The sequence below is a fragment of the Pleurodeles waltl genome, chromosome 7 (genome assembly GCF_031143425.1).
Source record: "Pleurodeles waltl isolate 20211129_DDA chromosome 7, aPleWal1.hap1.20221129, whole genome shotgun sequence".
Classification (NCBI taxonomy): domain Eukaryota; kingdom Metazoa; phylum Chordata; class Amphibia; order Caudata; family Salamandridae; genus Pleurodeles; species Pleurodeles waltl.
In genome coordinates, this window is record NC_090446.1 from 1,300,487,802 (window position 1) to 1,300,509,634 (window position 21,833).

The window sequence follows — 21,833 nt, forward strand, 5'->3', positions numbered from 1 at the left end:
ACAAGGTTTGGCATGGGGGGACAATTCCATGATCTTAGACATGTTACATGGCCATATTCGGAGTTACCATTGTGAAGCTACATGTAGGTATTGACCTATATGTAGTGCACATGAGTAATGGTGTCCCTGCACTCACAAAGTCGGGGGAAATTGCCCTGAACGATGTGGGGGCACCTTGGCTAGTGCCAGGGTGCTCTCACACTTAGTAACTTTGCACCTAACCTTCACTAAGTGAGGGTTAGACATATAGGGGGTTATTCTAACTTTGGAGAAGTGTTAATCCGTCCCAAAAGTGACGGTAAAGTGACGGATATACCACAAGCCGTATTACGAGTTCCATAGGATATAATGGACTCGTAATACGGCTGGTGGTAAATCCGTCACTTTTCCGTCACTTTTGGGACGGATTAACACCTCCTCCAAAGTTAGAATAACCCCCATAGTGACTTATAAGTTACTTAAGTGCAGTGTAAAATGGCTGTGAAATAACGTGGACGTTATTTCACTCAGGCTGCAGTGGCAGTCCTGTGTAAGAATTGTCTGAGCTCCCTATGGGTGGCAAAAGAAATGCTGCAGTCCATAGGGATCTCTTGGTACCCCAATACCCTGGGTACCTAGGTACCATATACTAGGGAATTATAAGGGTGTTCCAGTGTGCCAATCAGAATTGGTAAAAATGGTCACTAGCCTGCAGTGACAATTTTAAAAGCAGAGAGAGCATAAGCACTGAGATTCTGGTTAGCAGAGTCTCAGGGACACAGTTAGGCACCACACAGGGAACACATATAGGCCACAAACTATGAGCACTGGGGTCCTGGCTAGCAGGATTCCAGTGACACAGGCAAAAACAAACTGACACACAAGTAAAAATGGGGGTAGCATGCCAGGCAAGATGGTACTTTCCTACAGGTATCCAATCGGATCCAATTCCTTTGTAGGCATCTGTTCTAGGATGGCACTCCAATGAAATGGCTGGCTGTCATAGCCTGCCCTTCATTGCTCGACCTTCTGAATTGAACTGCAAAATCCTAGTATTCAGTAGGTTGCAAGATAGTAAAGTAGCCTCTCCTCTGACACGTGGCCCTGGTTTAGGTCAATGTATTTCTATATATGTCTAGCATTTTTCACATAGCTCTTAATACTGAGGGGTTGCTGGCTTGCCTCCTGTTCTTCTGAAGACTCGGGACACAAAAGACCTCAAACACATCTGCTACAGCTCCTGGACCTGTCTTCAACCAGCTCCTGTCTTCCAAGAGGAGCCTCTCCAGTCCTGGGCCATTGAAAATGGTTTTGTGGATTCTGAAATTAAGCTTTTGGTCTGTTTGCCACCGCAAACAGACCTGCTTGCAAATTGCCGCTTGCATGGAGAATCAGCATGGCCCGCCACAAGTTTGTCTCTGCGCACAGCAAACTATGCCGCTCTTGAACATGCGGGTCCAGTTCGCCCATATGTGATGTCCGACCGACTCTTTGCACCTGCAGACCACTGTCAGTGATTCTCTCCTTACAAACTTCTTCCCTGCAAACAGGACTTTTGGTTCAACTCTGAGAAGGTAAAACCTCAGTAAGACTTGTCTGAGACTGTGTCCGAGCCGCGCTCCATCGTGGTCAGCCTGAACGTTTGGATTTCACTCGGTCTAGCATGACCAGATAGCCCCAGTTGGTGCTTTATGCTTTTAAGCACTATATTGCATTTTAATCTTAAAAATTCACATCTCGACTTCTACTTATCGGATAGTTGTCGTTTTGGTCTTATTTTACTTGTGAAAATAAGCTTTCTGATTCTAATCAGGTGTGGTGTCTTTTTGTGTGGTGTATTGACTGTTTTACTGTGTGAAGAGTTGCATAAATACCTTACACATTGCCTCTTAAGTTAAGCCTGACTGCTCTATGCGAAGGTACCAGAGGGTAAGCACAGATTAATTTATGGTGTGTATTCACTCACCCTGACTCAGATTGTGGTTGCTGCTTGGACAGCATACCTCTGCCAACCAGAAACCAAATTTCTAACAGTGGTGATCAGCAATGAGGGTAGGACTTGTGTTGTGCAGTGCCTTAAAGTAATTTGGTGTACATTACCATTCACATCTAGGACAAATTCAAATTTTTTATTCTCCCTGAATGGCTTTTTGTTTTTTTTCTAAATTTATTCTTACCCTACGTGTCCAACTGTGATTGTGGCCTCACCTGCAACAATGGAGTTTGAGCTGACCAAGATGGAATGCTACACCCTGGCCCAGCTCGGAGTTTTACAAAGTGGGGGGACTTCCAACAAAGGGCCCACTAGAAAGGTGGAGTTACAAAAGGCACTGAGAGCCTGGGAAGGAGTCCACAAGTCATTGGCTACAGCAGCAGAGAATGAGATTTGACAGTGAAGGAGAGGAATGTGGGTACCAACTCTGTGGTCCTCCTGCAGTTGAGGGGGATGATGTGGCCCTTGAATTGATAACGGCTTCCTGGGCAGTGTGTCTTCTAGGGACCTGAGCCCAGAGGAACTGGAAGACAGGAGAGAGAAAAGGAGGCTCAGGATAGAGCTTGCCATGCTGGAGCTGGAGCTGGAGAAAGAGGCAAAGAAACTGGCCCTGAAGAGGAGAATTAATTTGGACTGGGGGATAGTCTGTGGAGGCACATCCCTAGTGAGGGGTGGGACACCACACTGGTCCTAGATGTGGGTGATAGGATGAGGTATCCCCCCAAGAAAGAAGCCCTGATCAGGAAGTTTGGTTTGACCACAAAAAACAAGCAGAAGTTTAGGGACAGCCAGAAGCTTTCACAACAGATCTGGGTGAATTGCATAGATTCCTTTTGCAAGGCACTGGATGGCTGGGTGAAGGATTATCAGGAGCTGTATAGCTTGATTGCAAAAGAGCACACCAACATCTTCTTGACAGTAACCTCTCTGATCCCAGGTAGCTTGCTAAGGCAAACACTTGATTTACTGGGAGAATGGTCAACTGTATAGTGAGTCTAAGGTTCCTGAGCCTGGTGCAACACACATGTTGGTGGTCATCCATTGCTACGAGGCCTTCCTACTGGGGCTGGCTCGTGATGTTCCCTTTTAAGGCATTTGGGGCAGGACAAGACCTTGACAGGCGTATCACCCACTTTTACTGACCTCATGAGGAGGGCCCCAGATGTGTTCTGTAAGACCTGCCAGGAGAGTGGCAAGACAGGGGGGAAGTGCAAGGCCCCCCTACAATGATTTCCTGTTGTTTGTGCCACCTTTTAAAGGGTGGGCATTGATATCATAGGGCCTCTCGACCCAGCTACAGCCATGGGCAACAGATTTGTTCCTGTCTTGCCCGACCATGCCATCCGGTACCTGGAGGCTTTCTCTCTAAAGACTGTGACTGCTCCCGCAGGGGCCAGGCCACCGATGGAGACCTTTATCTGTGTGGGTTTTCCCTAGGTGGTGGTATCTGACCGGGCTACCAACTTCATGTCAGGCCACATGAAGGCGATTTAGAAGGGGTATGGGGTCCCCTACAAGTTCTCCACTCCTTATCACCCCAAATCAACAGGCTTGTAGAAAGGTTCAACAGGATCCTCAAAGAAATGATTATGGGCCTACCAGAGCCCATGAGGCAGAAGTGGAACGCCCTCCTGCCATGCCTTTTGTTTGCCTACAGGGAAGTATAGCGGAAGGGGTTGGTTTTAGCCCTTTTGAACTGCTATATGTGCATCCTGTGAGAGGACCTCTCAGTTTGGTAAAGGAGGGCTGGGAGCAAGCTGTCGGGAGAGCCCTCCAGGATGTGGTCAGCTTCATGCTGGTCCTCCGCAACCATACAGTGCACTTCTTGAAACTCGCCCAGGAGAATCTGGAAGCCAGCCAGAAGGACATGAAACACTAGTATGACCAGAATGCCACTCTGGTTGAGTTTCGGCCTTGCCAAAAAGTGTGGATGATAGAACCAGTGGAGCCCCAGGCTCTGCAAGACTGCTGGTCTGGGCATTATGAGAGGTAAAGGAGCGCAAGAGTGGTGTCACCTACCTGGTGGACCACAAGACTCCCAGGAACCCTTTGAGGCTCCTGCATGTCAGTTGCCTCAAGTCCGAGAGGTCTGAGCTTACCATGCTCCCGGTTACTGATGATGGGGTGGAAGCAGAGCATGAACCTCTCACCGACCTATTTTCCAAGGAGCATGATGAGTCAGAGGAGGGTGTCAGCATTTCTCCTACACTGGCCCTAGACCAACAGATAGAATGCGCTATTGCTGGAGCAGTTTGTCTCTTTATTCTCACTTACTCCAGGTCTTACTACATGGTGTACCCATGATATTGATACTGGGGACAGCACATCTGTGGAAAAACAAAATGTACAGGCTGTCTGACAAAGTGAGGGCCAGCATTAAGGAGGTAGTCTTCATGATGCTGGTGTTAAGGGTTATTGAGCCCTCAAACAGCCTTTGGTCCAACACAGTGGTATTGGTTCCAAATACTGCTCCCCCAGGTGTTGCAGCTGAACATAGGTTCTACATAGTCTACTGCGGGCTCAATGCGGTCACCAATACTGACACGCACCCTATCCCCGAGCTGATGAGTTCATAGATCAGCTTGGAGCTGCCAAGTTCCTCCGCATATTTGACTTGACGTCTGGGTATTGGCAGATTGCCTTGACCGAGGGGGCCAAAGAGAGGTCTGCAATCTATATCCCCAGAGGGCACTTCCAGTTCTGAGTGATGCCCTTTGGGTTGAAGAACACCCCTGCCATCTTCCAGAGGTTGGTCAACCAGGTTCTAGCTGGACTGGAGAGCTTCAGTGCTGCCTACATAGAAGACACTGGGGTCGTCAGTTCTAGCTGGGAGGACCACCTGTGCCACCTCAGGGAAGTACTTCAGGCTCTGCAGAGGGGAGAGTGGATGGTGGAAATGGCCCTTTTTGCAGGGTTATACCCAAACCTTTTGTCTTCTTCCTCCTATTTTTTCAGGCCTATTTGTGCTGGTTTATTGTTTCTGCGCCCTTTACCACTGCAGATCAGTGCTAAAGTGCAAGTGCTCCCTATGTATATTGCACTGGTGATTGGTTTAGCCGTGATTGGAATATTTGATTTACTGATAAGTCCCTAATAAAGTGCACTGCGTGCGCCTAGGGCCTATAAATCAAATACTACTAGTGGGCCTGCAGCACTTATTGTGCCAACCACATGAGTAGCCCTGTAAACATGTCTCGGACCTGCCACTGTGGTGTCAGTGTGTGCAGTCTTCACTGGCAATTCAACCTGGCAAGTGTACCCACTTGCCAGGCCCAAACCTTCCCTTTTAGTACATGTAAGGCACACCTAAGTTAGGCCCTAGGTAGCCCCATGGGCAGGGTGCAGTGAAATACTGCAAAATTCGGATTTCACTATTGCAAGGCCTGTCTCTCACAAAGGTTAACATGGGGACTGCCTTTAAATATCTTAAGTGCAGTTTCCCATTGGGAGCAGATAGAGTTCTGGAGTTTGGGGTCTCTGAACTCACAATTTAAAATTACACTTTTTGGTAAAGTTGGTTTTTAGACTGTCAGTTTGAAAATGCCACTTTTAGAAAGTCTGCATTTTCTTGCATAAATGATTCTGTGCCTCTGCCTGCTTTGTGTATTCCACGTCTGGGCCAGACTGACAATTGCGCTGTTGTGAATTTGTTCTAGACAGTGATACAAAGGGAGCTGGGGTGTAGCATGCATATCCTGATGAGCCTCCTGGGCTACAATGGAGAGGGAGGAGCTGACACACCTGAAAAGGCTGAGCCGGTCCTCGCACAATGCAGTCTCCAACTCCCAGGTGTGTGTCTGGGCCAGGCCTGGGCAAGGCAGGATCTTGTCAACAACAGAGTATTTCCTTTAAAGTTTGCCTACTTCAAAGGCAGAACTGGGTATAGGAAGTGTACCCAAAATCCCAGACTTTTAGAACACTTCTGGATCAAGAGGAACCTCTGCAGAGGAGAAGAGCTGGTGCAGGAGTACTGCCCCCTTGCTGTATGTGCTTTGCCTGGTCGGCCTAGAGATGCTGCTTCTGCCTTAAAGAGGGCAAAGGCTGGTCTTTGCCACGTATCCTGCTTGTGAAGTTTTGCTTGTGCCAGCTGTGGCAGGGTTCAATGGTCTACTTGGATCACCAAGTGGTAAACGAAAAGGCGCAGCCCCTTCAGGCCAAAATTGAAACCATTCTGGCTTGGAAATCCCTCCCCCCTTTCGCCCCCCCAAGACCCAGGCAGAGCTGAGAGCCTTTTCAGGCCTCACTAGCTATTACAGGAGATTTGTCAAGGGATATGGCCACATTGTTGCCCCCTTGACAGAGCTGACTTCCAGGAAGCAACCACATCAGGTGATCTGGATAGAGGCATGCCAGAAACCTTTTGACACCCTGAAGGAGGCCATGTGCACAGTACCCATGCTCAAGGCACCAGACTTCTAACCAAGAATTCATTGTGCAGACATATGCCTCAGAGCATGGCATGTGGGCTGTGTTCTCACATCTAAATGAAGAGAGCCTGCATCAGTCAATAGCTTTCATCAGTAGGAGGCTCCTTCCCAGAGAACAGAGGTGGAGCGCAATAGAAAGGGAAGCCTTTGCTGTGGTCTTGGCTTTGAAGAAGCTGAAACCATACCTGTGTGGTACCCACTTCTGGTTTTAGACAGATCACAGGCCCCTCAGATGGTTAATGTAGATGATGGATGAAAATCCCAAACTATTGAGGTGGCCCATCTCCCTGCAGGGAATGGACTTTACAGTGGAGCACCCTCCTGGAACAGACCACGCCAATGCTGATGGTCTCACCATGTTCTTCCGCCAAAGCAAAGAGAACTCCCAAGAGGTTGGGTAGCTCTCTCCACTTTCATCTGGGGGGGGGGGCACATGTTAGACATGGCACAGCATCCTTGGTGTGGTTCCCCCTAACTTTTTTGCCTTCTGACCTGTTTTGCTAACCTTGTTTTTGCTGTTATGGACTGTGGGCACTTTACCAATGCAAACCAGTGCTAAGGTGCATGAGCTCTCTGCTTTAAACATAACCTTGGCTTATCCACAAGAGACCTATTTGTTTTACTTTTAAGTCCCTAGTAAAGTGCACTACATGTGCCCAGGGCCTGTAAATTAAATGCTACTGGTGGGCCTGCGTCACTGATTGTGCCACCCACTTTAGTAGCCCTCTGAACATCTCAGGCCTGCCACTATAGAGCCTGTATATGCAGTTTTAAACTGCCATGTCACCCTGGAAAGTTAACCTTCTTCAAACAAGCAGGTGCTGTTCCTATAGAAGAAATGAAAGATTTTAGTTTGAATTGAACAGAACTGTAAGGGAGTCGTTGTACTTATGAAATGGAGCCCTTGCACACCCAAATGGGTGTCATGCTTCATCATAGGGCAAGCTCCTTGTCTGGTCGGTGCTATATTGCCCGATGGGCCCTGTAAAAGGGCACTTTTTCAAAAATCTTTTTAGTTATGCCGATATGATGATCTAGTGTGTAAGAATGTGTGTTGTGTAGAGTAGTGAGAATGTGAGAGGCAAAAAGTGTGTTAAAACTGTCTAAGGGGTACCTAAATAACCTTTAAAGTTGTGGTCCCCTTGGCAGGATGAAAAACAAAAACAGAGTGCTACCCACCGGACTCAAGGTACCCAGGATCACCTTATGCCTCGCTGCGGAAACACGCTCTATGTAGGAATCACAGCACGCTTCCAGAAGATACTACAGACAATACAGAACTCAGATGCAAAACTATTGACATCCACAGAAGGACCTACATCACACCTCATCTCAAAAAACTACACTGGCTCCAGATTCAGAAGAGATCTCAGTTCAAGATGCTGATCCACACCTACAAGGCCTAGCACAACAAAGGACCAGCATACATCAACAAACGCCTGACCTTCCACCAACCGACCAGACACCTCTGATCAGCTTCCCTGTCTCTTGCAGACATCCCACAGATCTGTTGTGCCAACAGCGAAGGATGCTCCTTCTCGCACCTGGCAGCCAAGGCTTGGAATAAACTCCCTCCTCCCCCCCCCCCCCCCCCCCCCCCCCACCTAAGGACTACACAATCACTCCAGCTATTCAGAAGAGAACTAAAGACCAGGATGTTTGAATGATCATTCCTCCATGCAGCAGCATAAGTCTCCAGCACCTAGAGACCCTCACAGGTGAATTGCCACACTCTATAAATGTTGGATTGCTACCCTGCCCTGTTAGACTAACCCTCTTGGTACTGCCGGATGTTCCTATTAGTCAGTCCGGCCATCTAGGATGCTTTCCTAGAGCTAATATGGTTCCTGCCAAGCTATGACACCTGGGAGTAACCCACTTGGAGAGTGCCTGCATTCAGGAGGAGCGAAACCCTTCTCAGTATCTGTTTCATCTTCAGAAGAGGCCATGAAAAAAATCTGAAGGTCAAGTGTGTAAAAGATCATTTTTTAAAGAGGTGGCCAGCCAAGGAACAGATTTCTGTAAAATCTCTAACTCGCCAAGACTCACTATGCTCATGTTCCACTGCCTATATTTCATGAATTCTTAAATTACTTTTGTGATTTTTTTTCTGTATGCTTAGGATCTATCCAAACACTCTTAAGCTGTTGCAATTAAACATGCTGGTGCAACATAATAGGCCTAAATAATCAAAGAGGGAAATTAGACACAGTGTCTAAATGTAGCCCTAAGTGGACCGCTCACCATCTCCAAACATGGCCCTCGCTCCAATAGTATTTGACATTTAGCAAATCGTTTCTTGTGCTCCAGCCACTCTTTCGCTTGGGGTGAGCGAACCTTTTAAGTCCATAGCCAACGCTACTGCTATCATTAACTGTGCAATACTGGGCCCTTTGCTATTCCTGCATCTTATTTACTAGAATGTAAACTGGGCGGGCCTTGAAGTGGCCTTTAGTGGGTATGGCTATGGCGAGGCACCCATCTCATCCTCTCTTCACTGTGTGCCAACGTGCCCCATTTCGCCTCTAGTCGCACCTGAGCACTCACCCTGTCGAAATCATCCTGACAAGTGTTTCCTCTGCCCACACACACCATGCGAAATAAAGGTAATCGCCGGCCCATCCCTTCCTTGCTCACTGAGTGGAAGAGGGGGGTAGGCACGCCCAGAAACCATCTCAACAATGAGAAGAATGTTCCCCAAGTCTCCTTTCTGAAACCAGACAATTGCGCGCGGCTCAGGGCCCGCGCACGTGCGCCCGGGAGTGGGCGTCCTCCCCTCGCAGCCCGGGTCACCCTGCGCGGCCTAGGCGGCCCCTCCCCGCCGGGGCGTGCGCGGCCTCCGCCCCACCCCCTGCGCTGACAGGAGAGCCGCCTGCACTTGTCGCACGGAGCCGGCCCTGCAGGTGAGCTCCCTGGAAGCAGCCCCTGAACCCCGCGAGGAGCCCGGCGCCCCCGACCCCACCGCCGGCAGCGCAGGTACGGGGCCCCCGGGCTGTACTTGTGAGGAGAGGGCGGAAGGTGGGCTCCGTCCCGGGGCAGCTGGGGGGCGAGGGGCGCGTTCCGCGAAGTCCCTGCGGTTGTTTGGTTGCTGTGTGTCGTCAACAGAGCCTGCGGGCGGAGCTGGCACGGGCCGCCCCGGCGTCACTGCTGGGGTTAAACTCCAGCGATCTTCCGCCTGGTGGACCTGGAGAGCAGGGGGTGCCCCCCGGCCCCCCCAGGCTGCCAGGGCAGGAGGACGGGGCCATGCTTCTGCAGACCCTTGTTTTAGGGTGCATTACTGCAGTAGGTTCAGGTGAAGCGAACCCATGCTGTGACCACAGCCAGATCTGGGTGAACCGGACCTCGGGCACCCAGAGGTCAGGGACACAGACCCCTGCAGCGCACCCTACCTGTGGCCCCCACCTACGGACTGAGCCTGGGCACAGAGGACCAGGCAGTGGAAGTAATGGAGAGAACAGGGAAGAGGATAATTCAAGAAGGGCCGGCAGAAAGGTGACAAAAGCAATAGAAGGCAGACAGAAGCTATCAGGCACCTAGATACCGCAGGAAGGGACCGGGGGGAGGCAGAGATGTTCAGACCCGAACAGAAGCTGCCAAAGAAAGGGACAAGGGGAAGATTACTTCGGAGGAGGTGCTGTAGAGAGAGACTACGTTTCACACGGGAGAAAATATAGAGATGCGTTGTGAGAGGTAAATACGTGAAGAACTGCAGATCTGGGGACATGGTGAGGAAAACAGAGAGCTGGGATTAGAGAAAGGGTGACAGATGTTACCAGAGATGAAGGGAGAAAGCAAATATGGACACAACGTTCTGCATGAGAGAAAAGACAATCTGGACAGGGAAAGTTAAGGGAGTCTGAGAAACATAAATGAAAGTGGCACAGTAACAAAAGACTAAAAGAAATTGTTTCGGTTGAGAAACGGGCCGAGCGAAAACCATAAGAGATAACAAAATAGAGAATAGGAGAAAGGAGAATAGACCAACGTACTCATTAAAAAGAGGAAAACTAAAGGAAAAAGAAAATAATCTACGGTCACGAAAGGCCCGGTACGTGGAATGGATCTTAGGTGAAAATATTGTTAAGATAACAGAAGGGAAGAGGACATTAAAGACGGGGGCAGTAGAGAGCCTGGGTGAAGTAGAACCACAGATGGTATTGGTTGGTGAGAGGCGGACGGGGTGATGTGGTACAGGGGAGTGAGAAGAGCGGCGGGATGCATAGCTTGAGACGGGAAGGTGCTGGGTATGTAGCTGTAGGTTATTGTGGTGTGCGGGAGGTTTGTTGGATGCGTGCTGGGTGTCAGCATGCCCTGTTTTGGTATCTGCAGGAGCTGCATGCTGGCCTTCAAGAGGTGCTTTAAATGTCAGTACAAAATGTGTGTCTGGTAGATGTCTTCTGGAACTAAGTGGGTTCCTGTAGGAACTCCTTGGCGTGAGCTCATTGAGGTGCACTAGGCGCTCAGTAGGTTTAGATTCTTGATTACATATTAATAAAACCAACGTATTAAATTGCAATGGAGTGCCACCATAACTGATAAACCCACTGTACAACACGACGTCTGAAAATGTTTGTTAAAAATACGGGACAGGAGGTTTTGGGTGAATCGCCACTGCTAATACTTTTTCCGAGTGGCTTTTATTCTTGGACCGTCGTTTGCATCATATGTTTGCTACAAGTCATGCATTTACTGTATTGTTATTGTAAAACAAAATATGTGCTCATAAATATTTGTTAACTCTATAAATTGCAGTTAATGTTGGAAGTGTATGATGGGAACTCATCGATAACAGGCAGTAAATAACCACCTAAGCTGTGCTCCAAAAACGTTTTGTAAAATGAGGGTGAAGATGTATATTATCTTAGTTCTGTGGTCTGAAAACAGTATGGGCGAATTTAGCTGGATTGTAAAACTTATTTGGTGATGTGGAAAGAGAATAACTGGTTTTAGAGCTTAAAATGTTATGAAAGTGTTGACACGGGGTCAGTCTGTTACTAAGCTTGAGTTTTTTTTTTAAATTGGTATTATTTGTCATCAAAGGCATCGCCTTCTGGTGGCAGCGATGCCTAGTACAGTGGGCTGTAATTGTGGTCTGAGCTGATTTGAAAGTTGACGTTAAAGGCAGGGAGGAGATCCTGGCCTGGTGTACTACTTTGAAGAATGCAGTGGGTGCTCACACCAGGCGAGCCTGCCCGACCAGCCCGACATGTGCCTTTGGAGACTTCCCGCTGAGCAGCGCTGCCGAGGAGGCTGAGCCCGAGATGTGACTGATCCCGTCCCAGCCTCGCACTCCTTCAAGGGCCCCAGCCACCCGCCAGCGCCGATGTAACTTTTACGCAAGACGGCCTCTGCTGCCTGAAAAGTTGAAATAAAGTGTTTATCCGCCGCCGTTTCCCACCCTCCGCAGGGGTACGGAAGCCGCCCAGGCATGTGGAGGGCCTTAGCAGAGAGGGGCTGTTCTCACGTCTCTTAACAATAGCTGCACCTGCAGTTCGGTGCACAGGCCCGGACTTGACTCCGGCGGAGGTGAGTGAGGAGACTCTCAGGTAGAGGGAGGGAGCGAATAACGCTGGTTAGAAGAGGTCTGCGCACCTGCTGTACGGACACCGAGCTCTCAATGACCTGGTGCTGAAGTCCGCCGCTGCTTTTACTACGCATGCTGGTGGATGCAAACTTCTCCCCCCAGCTGGGGCAAACTGGACCTTACATGACGCCGCCATTCGCACCCCACAGGGGTATTATGGCCCTCTCTGCCTGGAAACGAAAGACACTGACCCTTGTGTAAACACTCCATTACCTTAGAATACCCCTCTCATCCGCCCCCTGATTATGCGGGGACATTTCAAGTCTGTCAGTGCACCGGCGCCTGGTTCATTTCCGTACCAGGTTCCTTTCCGGTACTTCAGCCACTGGATACATGATACAAGGTTGGCTGCATTCAGCTGATGTGAGTGCACAGGATGTCACCAGTGTTGAGGTGACGATCAGGCCCAAACGAGACAGATGCAACGTTGTAGTAAAACATTCTTTATTTGAAACTCTCACAAGTACGTCCCACAAGCCCTGCAGGCGTCACATTAACCTGACCGTGTAGCAGGCCCGCTCCAATCCGGAATACACCTTACAGCCGCCCCTGCTAACAGAACAGAGACATTGCAGTATTCCTACAAGCTAACACAGGGTTTAAAGTCCACAGGAGATGTTGCCTTCACAGGGTGTGGGCCACGTCTTCCTGATTCCTCCAAGCTAGCCCTCCTGTGTTAGCTCATCTCTTCTGGAATTAGCTCCGCGAGAGTGCAGCAGATAACCCCCCTCCATCGGGGGTGGGGGTGGGGGGGGGGAGAGTTATGACCGAAGGTGAGTTTGTAGCTCTGACACCGCCTGTCCAGGTGGGCACAGTCTGCCGTTGGGGATGGTTTATGGATCTCGCACACAGTGTTGCCGGCCTTGCATGCATGCCAGTTACTGATAGCAGCTAACAATGGCCCTGTTGTCTAGGTGTTTAATCACTGGTGATCAAGGGTCAGAGGCCAGACTGTGGAACTGCTCCATGGTGCACCGCTAAGATTTGCCTTACCAGACCAACCATAGAATTCAATGGAGAAGTCTAGTTTGTTAACCTGTAGTCTAGTATGTATACCTTCATATTTCTCATTTTTAGGCACTTATCATTTGGCAGTAATGTAACTGGAGCTTGAGTATCTAAAGTTATATGCCAGGACCCCACAATTTGTACCAGTATGGTTGCAGAGCACAAAACAGTAGCCCTCTGGGGCCTCTAATCCACATCTCCCCAAAGATACGTCTTTACAATATCAACGGTTTAGATCGTCACACCCACCCTCTCCCCATCCACGTAAATCCATGTTGGTGCAATCAGTTATCTTATTACCTGCCAGTTGCCACACAGCTAGATAGCTGAGCTTTCACCCACAGATGGGTGTAACTAAAGATTTCCGTACTGTGTGGAGACATGCGTGTCTGCATCAGTCGCGCGGAACAGCAAAAGGATCTCTCAGACTTTTCAGCAGTCCTTTAGTACATCACATTCATAGACTTGGAACTTCATAGGAATAGGAACTGTTTGCTGAAATAGTTGTAAAATGAATATAATTTTTCCATTCATGTTTGTAACCTAGACACCACTGCCCTTAATTTCTCTAAAGTAAGTACAAATTGCCAAAGCATGGCGTGTACACTTGTGAAAAAGACTCGCAAAGCTTGAATGGAAATAATTTGCATATGTAAATAAATACAAAATATACATATTATTATGTATATTTGAAATAAAATTACAGCAAGCCGTACTAAGGTGAGCACGGCTACATTTAAATCTCCCCAATTTTAATATCCTCTCAAAAACCAGTTATTGTTCCTTCGCAGTATCATATGTTTAGTTACATGGTATATATCTGGACTCCTTGGCTCTTGTTTGTGTTGATTATACAGCTCGAGTACCATGACCAAAACCAAGGTGCCTTGATAACAGGGAGCCACGGATGACGGTGCTTTTGTAAAGCTCTCCATAGAGCCATGAGATGCAATGTGTAGTATATTCATCTCATAACACAGCCATATAATGTACTGCACGCCCTGAAGTTACTATATCTACGATTACCTTGACCCGGGACTCACACTGCAAAAAGCCTTACCTCATTTTCAGTCATACAGCTGTCTGTAAGACCTTACTCTCACCCGAGGCAGCCCACCTCTAGGACGAGTGCTCAGATACTCATACCTCCCCCCCCTCCAGTGGAATGAGCGAGCCCCTCCCCAGTGGAATGAGCGAGCCCCTCCCCAGTGGAATGAGCGAGCCCCCCCCCCAGTGGAATGAGCGAGCCCCCCCCCCAGTGGAATGAGCGAGCCCCCCCCCCCACGTGCCGAGTTCCATTGTCCTAACCCAGAAGACCAATGAATATTGTATGAACCTTGTCAGAAATAAACGCTGACATTACCTCTAGGTATTTGACGGAGCATTTCCCTGATCTGTTCCGTTGTAACGAGGTAAGCTGTTTTCATCCTCTGCATTTAATCTTACATTTGAGCTGCACCAGCGCTTCTCAGCTCTGAACTAGTTGTGTCCCAGTTTACCACTTTCACAGGAAGCAGCCATCGCGTCAAGAAGTTATCCAAAAACGGGCAAGCACTTCTGACCTGGCCTAAAAACCTATATGAACGTTTAATGAAATCAGGCAAGCTAAGTATCGACAGTAAAGTTACCACAATCTGCAGATTTTTTTGGAAAGAATCATTGTTAATTTGACAAATTAATTTGACAAATGTGTTCCACCACATCAAAAATACGGATAGTGTAAACATTGCCTCCTGGTTCAGGGTACTTGGCACTTTGTAACTTTAATAAACATGTTGCTGGGTAAGTGATTTGCGCTGTCTTTTTAGAGTACTTGTAGAAGTGTAAAATGAGCGAGTCTAAAAGCTGGTATCGGAAACATTCGGCCCTTAACCAGTAGTGCATGAGTAGATGTCACTTTCGATGTGTGCGTTCCAGCATTGCTCCTCTACATCTGTACTTTCAAACTTGGAATGTATGTATCGGCACAGAAGTATTGGCATGAGTCAGGTTAGAGTGAAGGAAGGGGCGAATCAGTGTCATGTACAATTAGAAGGGATGGGAGGACAAGACGGATGATGGAGGTAGGAGTAACCTTATAGACGTCATATACCTGTCCTTGAGCTAAAAGCTCATGTCTGTATAGCACACCTGTTTGACGGGGGTGATGTCCACGTCTGAGCGGGGGATGCTGTCTACATATTTAGTGTATAGTGACAAGACCGGTCTGCTTTATTTTTTTTCTTATATTTTTTTCAGTTTTTAGTCCGGCAGTGTCATGGCTGTTTGTTAAGTTAGCCATGTCAGATGGTTCTTCTTTCATTGAGGTATACTGGTTTGAGTTGGCCTGGGGTGTTTAGCAATTAAAATTAATTTTGTTTTGGGTAAGTTCAGTTTAAGATGTAGGCAGTTGTGGCTGAAATGAGGGTTAGGCATTCTTCGTTTTTGGGTGGTGTTTGCTCTGGAGATGCCACTATACTAATAACACTGAATTCTTTTGTTTGCAACAAGACCCTGAAAGATTTAAAGCAAATCTTGAAAACCGATTCCAGGTAAAAGATGGAAAAGAAGGGACCCTTGAGATGGTCCACGGGTGGCTACTGAGATCTGGAGCTGTACATTTGAAAAATGTGTTGCCAGTCAGAGAGGTGACAGAACACCCAGTGAAGTTTCATGATTTCTGGGTGATGAGGAGTGTTAGTGAGTGACTGCATGTGTATGATGCAACTCTTTAAAGAGTTAATTCCCTATGGCACTGTGTGCATTTGCATCTCAAAGAATTATTTGAGAATTAGGGAATGGGGGTGCTATGTGAATAGTAGATTTTTTTTAGTTCTCGACCACACCTAGCTTTAACCGCCTGTCGGCAGACCTAACACTGCCAATCCTTAACATATACTTGGAGTGGGCTTTAGGTGAGCCCCTTGATTCTGAATGGTTGGGCTTTTTGGATTGTCTCAGTTGTGGGCTCTTGATTCAATGACTTTCCTTACTGTTCTTGTATTTACTCCACCCAGGAAGCATCCCTTACAAAACTAATTGCTGGAGCGTGATTGTAGTGCCTCTGATACACCAGCTATCGCCCCAGCAGCGTACAGTTATTCCTTCTCACTCAAAACCTCGGTCTACTGTGCCCTTGGCTGCGGTCCAGTGACATGATTCTTGACCATAGGAACGTTTGTACCCTTTATGGTTCGGAAGCTGCTGGTATTTGACTTCAGCGGGTGGACCACAACTCCACTTCCAGTAATCCAAGCCCAGACGTTCACCTCGAGGTATATTCCCTGCACTCTGAACCGCTGAGAAATTACACCACAGGAAGACATTGCAAACTTGATGCATTGAGGTATTCTGTGTCGCACCTATACCACACTGACTGGTGGCCAGTAAACAATGAAGTCCCAGTCGACTTCACTTCCTTGTAGTCTTCCGCCGCAGATGGTATTTTAATATAGCAATTCACGGTGTACGGTTGAGAGGGCCTTCTGCTTCTGTTATTTAGTCCTACCTTTCCTACATGTAGGTAAATACTTATTCTTTTCTTATATATAGCTAGTATCTACTGGGCATCAAGTTTATTTAATGTAATTTCTTGTATGAGGTAGTTTGACTTTCAGCTGGCTCCTTCACTGCGCCACTTGATTTCCTTGGGAAACTGCTAGTGAAGGGGATAATTGTGTTCTAATTGAAGCTTACTAGTATTCGTGTCCTCTGTGCCACTGGTAGCCAGTATAAAACGCTCCAGTTAACCAGGAGAATCGCCCCAGAAGTGCAGGCAAACCAGCAGATGTGATGGGGTTAACATGGACTCCAGTGATGGACAATGGGTCTGGTGCTCCGATTTCTCTAGAGGCAGTAGTGTTGCTTTTACTTTTATGATGATGTTGATATACCTTACTTATACAAGATAAGTATGATTTTCTTTTCACGTTGCACAAGGGGTCCTTTGATGTTGCTAGACAGTATCAACCGCGGACCCTACTTTATAACCATTGACTTTCACAAGGCCAAAGTACAGGCCTCTCAAGAGCAGAGTGCCTTTTAGTAATATCTGGCTCTAGTGCAGGTTTACAAACACTTCTAGAATTTAGATTTTGTTCTAGAAGCTAATGTGCTGGAAGATGCACTTACAGAGGAGCAGATGGGAACCTGGGAGTGACCCGGCAAAGCCAGGGACTCCCACCTGACTGCTGATGTCCATTCCTGGGAAGCATTAGATATTGAAAATTAGGAATTCAGAATGTGGTGGGACAAAATGTCCGACCAGCGCTACTTATTTGTTCTGGCTTCCATCGCTGAAAAATCCAACAGAACTGGTTCCCTGAGACAGTCCCCAGCCAACTGGACTTGTGCCAATGGTTACCAAGCATTAGACTTTGTTTGGTTTTTGTATCTTACGAGGACAGAGTTATAACTTGCTGTGTTAAACTTAAGAGTTCCAGTAAACTTTTTCCACATTGTAATTTGCAAGTTTTACTCAAATTCTTCAATTCGCCAGTTCATCAATTCCACTCACCCTGTTGAGGTGATGGGAAAACTGACCCATCACCTCAGTAGCTTGCCACCATCAGCCAGATTTATGACACCTTCATCATTGTTGCTTATCCGTATGAGCTAAAGGTAAATATTTATTCCTGGAGGAAGTGGGCCACATTGTTCCTACAAACATCCTTTTGTGGTTTAAATCAATGTTATTCTTTTATCCAATAACATACACACTCCCCTACATCTAGTGGCCGGTGAGGTACTACCATGGGCTAGAGGATAATGTGGGTGGGAGAAGAGGAATAGGAGAGGGACATAGGGGGGTCAGTAGCAGAGAGTTGTAGGGTGATGGGTTACCCTGTAAATAGTCCAAATCAGGTAGTGTTGGGGGAGGAGGTGAAGGAAGATTGGTCTCCACCAGAACAGTACCCTCTTCATCTATTGTTGAATTCTGCAGAAGTTGGTCACCCAAGGCACCAGCTTCAAGTCTGTTTTTTTACTTACTATGATGATATCTTGTGTTCTCCTCTTATGTAAATTGGGGGATTTGGAGACATTTCGGACAGGAGAGTTTGCGCAAGTGTTGTGATGGGAAACAGACCCCACATTTTATTAAATTGCAGCAATTTATTATCTACGGAAGCTGTGAGTTTCTCTATTTCTACACTGCCTCATAGTTTGTGAATCTAGTCGAGATGATCAGGTGTGGTATCGGTGTCCCATCTAGACGTGATGACTTGGCATCAGCTGCTTTGTTTAGGAATGTATATATTTTGGAGAGTAGGCCCTTATCACAGATTCAATTGATTAACCTTTTCTCGAATTTTGTAATGGGTCTGCTGGCCAAATGGCGAGTCAGAGGGTGGGTGACCCAATGCTTGATGTTAGCGTAGTGCCAGATTTCCCTGGCGGGGATGCCGTTCCTGGTCTGTATTTGAGAGAAGTCCATGAGACCTGTGTTTGAAAGGTCACCGAGTCTTTTACAGTTCGCTTCATGCCAGGGGTGATATGTGTTACCTGTTATGGTGGGAGGGAATGCAGGGTTTCTGATGATGGGTGTAAAGGGGAAAGTGTTTGTGGAAATCATGACTCGATCCCATGTTTCCACTGTGGTCTGTGTAATAGGTGAAATGTATACCACTGTGAGGCTGTGTGTTTTCTTTTTTTTTTTTTTAGGAAGTCATGGGAATTTCCAGATGTGATTTCCAGCTATGTATTGGTGGTGGTTGTAGTAGGACGTTCTGTATGACGTATAATATCTTGAGAAGGAGGGTAATTTTCACTGCAGCTATTCTGCCTACGCATGTGAGTCCACCTCCCTTACAAGTTTGTAGGTCTGAGTGAGCTGTGGTAGTGAGTTCTCTGTAGTTGAATTCCACCGTTCTTTTCTGGGATGGGCAGATTGTGAGCCCGAGATGTGGCACCCAGTGGATTGGCCACAGGAAGGGAAACTGGCCCTCTATTTGGAGCAGATCATACTGTGGAACTGTGAGATTAAAGCCTGCAATTTCTGGATATTGGTGGATCACCTCTTTGGCTTCCATTTATTGTTAAGAGTTTGTCGCAGACGCATTTGTTGGATTCCTTGGAATTTAGTTACCAGCAGAATTGCCACCTCCCGCCCTCTTACTGGGCTCTGAAGAAAACTATTGTCTGTCAATCCAGCAGGATCTCATCTGTCTCCAGTTCTTCTTCATGAGTTGCGTTTCTTCTAGGAGAGACATATCCAAGTCAGAGTCTCTGAGCAGGAACAGGCGCACAAGACGTTTTGCAGGGTCGTTAAAAACGTGGACATTAAGGCTCACTATCTTAACCATGTGTTGAGTGGACAGTGTGATAATGTCGGGTGGAAAAGGGTTCGGCATCCTAGGGCATATCGTCTAGCTTATAGACCTCAAGGTATAATGCTAATGGAGGAGTTACACCTTGTGTGTGGGTGGGAGCTGATTGGGGGTAGAATACAAAACTCAACCGCTCCTTCCATGGTAGCCATGGGTACTGCGTTTATGGGGATCGTGGCAGTGGGCTTAGTAGCAGAGTGGGTAAAAAGGGACAGTGGGCCCCCTGTTTATCCCGTCATTGCGACAGGTTAGTGTGCGACTGTGACCACAGCTGGCTTATAGTGATAGTTCCATTATCAGTGGGTCCATGGAGATCCTGTGTAATGAGGAATGTTCTTGTGACCTTGGGAGAATGTAGTTGGGTGACTAGTTAGAATTGTGTCCCTGAGCGACATTATGGTGCTGGAGTTGATGAAGTAGTGCCAAGTGTTCTTGGTGACTTTAGTCTTCTGATGGTTTAGGTGCTTTACGCCTGAAGGTGCGTCACTCCTGCTTGCCAGTTAGCTCTTGTGCGGGGTCAGTTGTGCGGTCTTGAGTCCTCAGAAGATCTCCCAGTCCCAGTATAGATTGGGCTTCGTCCATGGTGCGGATCATATGCTTTTCATTATTCCACCCAAGATCATGTGGAATGGGTAGCCCCATTTGTATATAGTCCCATTCTCATGTAGAAAGGTGGTGGCTACCTTAAGCAAACAGCATCGCTGGAGAGTGATAGGGGACAAGTCCTGGTACAGCCACACTTCCCTATCTTCAAGAAAGATGGGGCCTTGGTCGGATACCACTGCCATGATAGCTTCCTTCTGCCAAAAGTGGTGGATACAAGTTAGAATATCTTATTTTGCATGTGATGTGTTGGCCGGCCGGGCATGACTTGTGTGTGATCAAGAACAATAACTTTCCCCATCCCAATCTTGGAGTATATGTCGGAAGAGGTAGACACCGAAGCCCTCCAGCTCACCAGAGACCGCCATGGGAGGGATGCCCTAATATTTGAACAGCACAATCTATTTTTAAAGTTCTCCCAGTGGATTAGCAAGCCCGCATTGTGTTGTCCGAATTCCAACAGCTCACGTCTGTAGTGATCAAGTTCCTTCTCTTTAGCATTGCTGCTGTTTACGGAGGTGGCCATCCGGTGGTTGCTGTATCTGACATCTCTCTCATGTTCCATGATTTCTATAGGAATGTTGTCTTGTGTATCCTCCCTGAGTTTGCCAAACACTGTCCCCATATAGAAGTGAGTGATGGGGGCATGTGTCTCCCTGTGATCAGAGCCTTGAGTTGTGAGTTGCTCAGTCTGTCGGGGTGGGGATGCATGTTTGGTTGGGCTTTTTGGAAGAGGCCTTGGTCAGCATGCCTTTAAGCATGTAATCTGTCAGGGACCTGTGTGTTGCCATATTTGTTGGAAGTTTTGAGCACAGATGTGCGGTCTGAGGCCTCTCCTGTAAGGGAGTTGACTCGTAGAGAGTATATCGATGGTGTGACTTGCGGTAGGAGTTCCAGTTTTTAACAGGACTGTCTATGGTGAGTGGCCCTGTATCCAGTGGAATGGGAACGTTTCAATGCACCTTGATGAGCCATGTCGCTGTGGGTCTTGATTTTATCGTGTCTTGTGCCCCCTGCATGTAATCAGTTCTGCTCCTGGCCTGCAACGGGTAACTTCTGTACCTGGCTTGTGTCTGTCCACGCACCTGGCCCCGTTCAGTCTTCTGGTGAGGGCCTCGCTCCTGGGTTATTCAACTCTGTGACCTCCACCTCTGGCCCTCCTCTCTGGGAGTCTCTTGTGGTTCCTTCTCTGTGATGCATGTGTTTTCTATGTGGGGACAGTGCTGACACAAGAAGCGCAATGGGGAACAGGCTCTGTGCTCTTACTTCAGCTCCTGGCGTCATGGCCTTCTCGGCCACTGGGTATTGGGTTGCCAGAGTGGAGCGCCGGCCAGGCCTTAAAAGGTGTAGAACTCTGGGCTGTGTTTCGGTGCTGTGGTTTCCTGGAAGGCTCTGCCTATGGTGCAGTGTCGGGTCCAGCAGATTTCGGGCAGGTACCACCTTAAGATCCCCCTTGTGTCACTACTATTGACATGATTAACATTTCGCATTGGGCCACATGCCCAGATCCAATGTCCTGTGTATGAAGCCTTAATTAGCTTTTGGGAAGTGGTCAACTCCGTGAAAGGGGTTAAATGTCACTTTCATTGCATTTCTTCTGGCATGCTGCATAGCTTTAGACAGACTTGTTTCTTGTGGTTGTTCCTCTGTGGTGGGTAGTGAACGGTTGGCTTTGAGCAATGACTCTTTGAGATTCTTAGTAGATGGGAAATAAAGGCGTATTAGATGCTTAAGAGGGAGTGAACTCGTCTAGCATCCTCTTCTAGACAGCATCCCTGCCTAGATTTTTTCTGTGTAGCACTTAACATACTCAGTTTTAGCAGGTGGGGGAATCCATGTGTAAGTAAGTAAAACAAGGAAACCCTATATGCCCCCGGGGGCTAGAATATTCATACTCCAGAACACTATTGTCCTGTGGGAGTCATTGAAGTAAT

At 47.7% G+C, this 21,833-nt stretch overlaps 1 protein-coding gene across 7 annotated transcripts in view; it reads left to right on the top strand.

Annotated features, from left to right (window-relative positions):
• The window catches only part of LOC138246211 (myosin-10-like), a 491,460-nt gene that overhangs the window by 166,001 nt on the left and 303,626 nt on the right, over nucleotides 1-21,833 (top strand). For 2 of the 7 annotated variants that reach the window (XM_069200592.1, XM_069200593.1), the window contains exon 1: nucleotides 10,061-10,089. The exons of 3 other annotated variants lie outside the window; for them this stretch is intronic. In XM_069200592.1, the coding sequence (XP_069056693.1) occupies nucleotides 10,076-10,089 (14 nt within the window). In that variant the 5' untranslated portion in view covers nucleotides 10,061-10,075. Of the gene's footprint in view, nucleotides 1-9,256; nucleotides 9,376-10,060; nucleotides 10,090-21,833 lie in introns of those variants that run through there. 2 more of the 7 variants (XM_069200594.1, XM_069200597.1) reach the window with 2 other exon arrangements.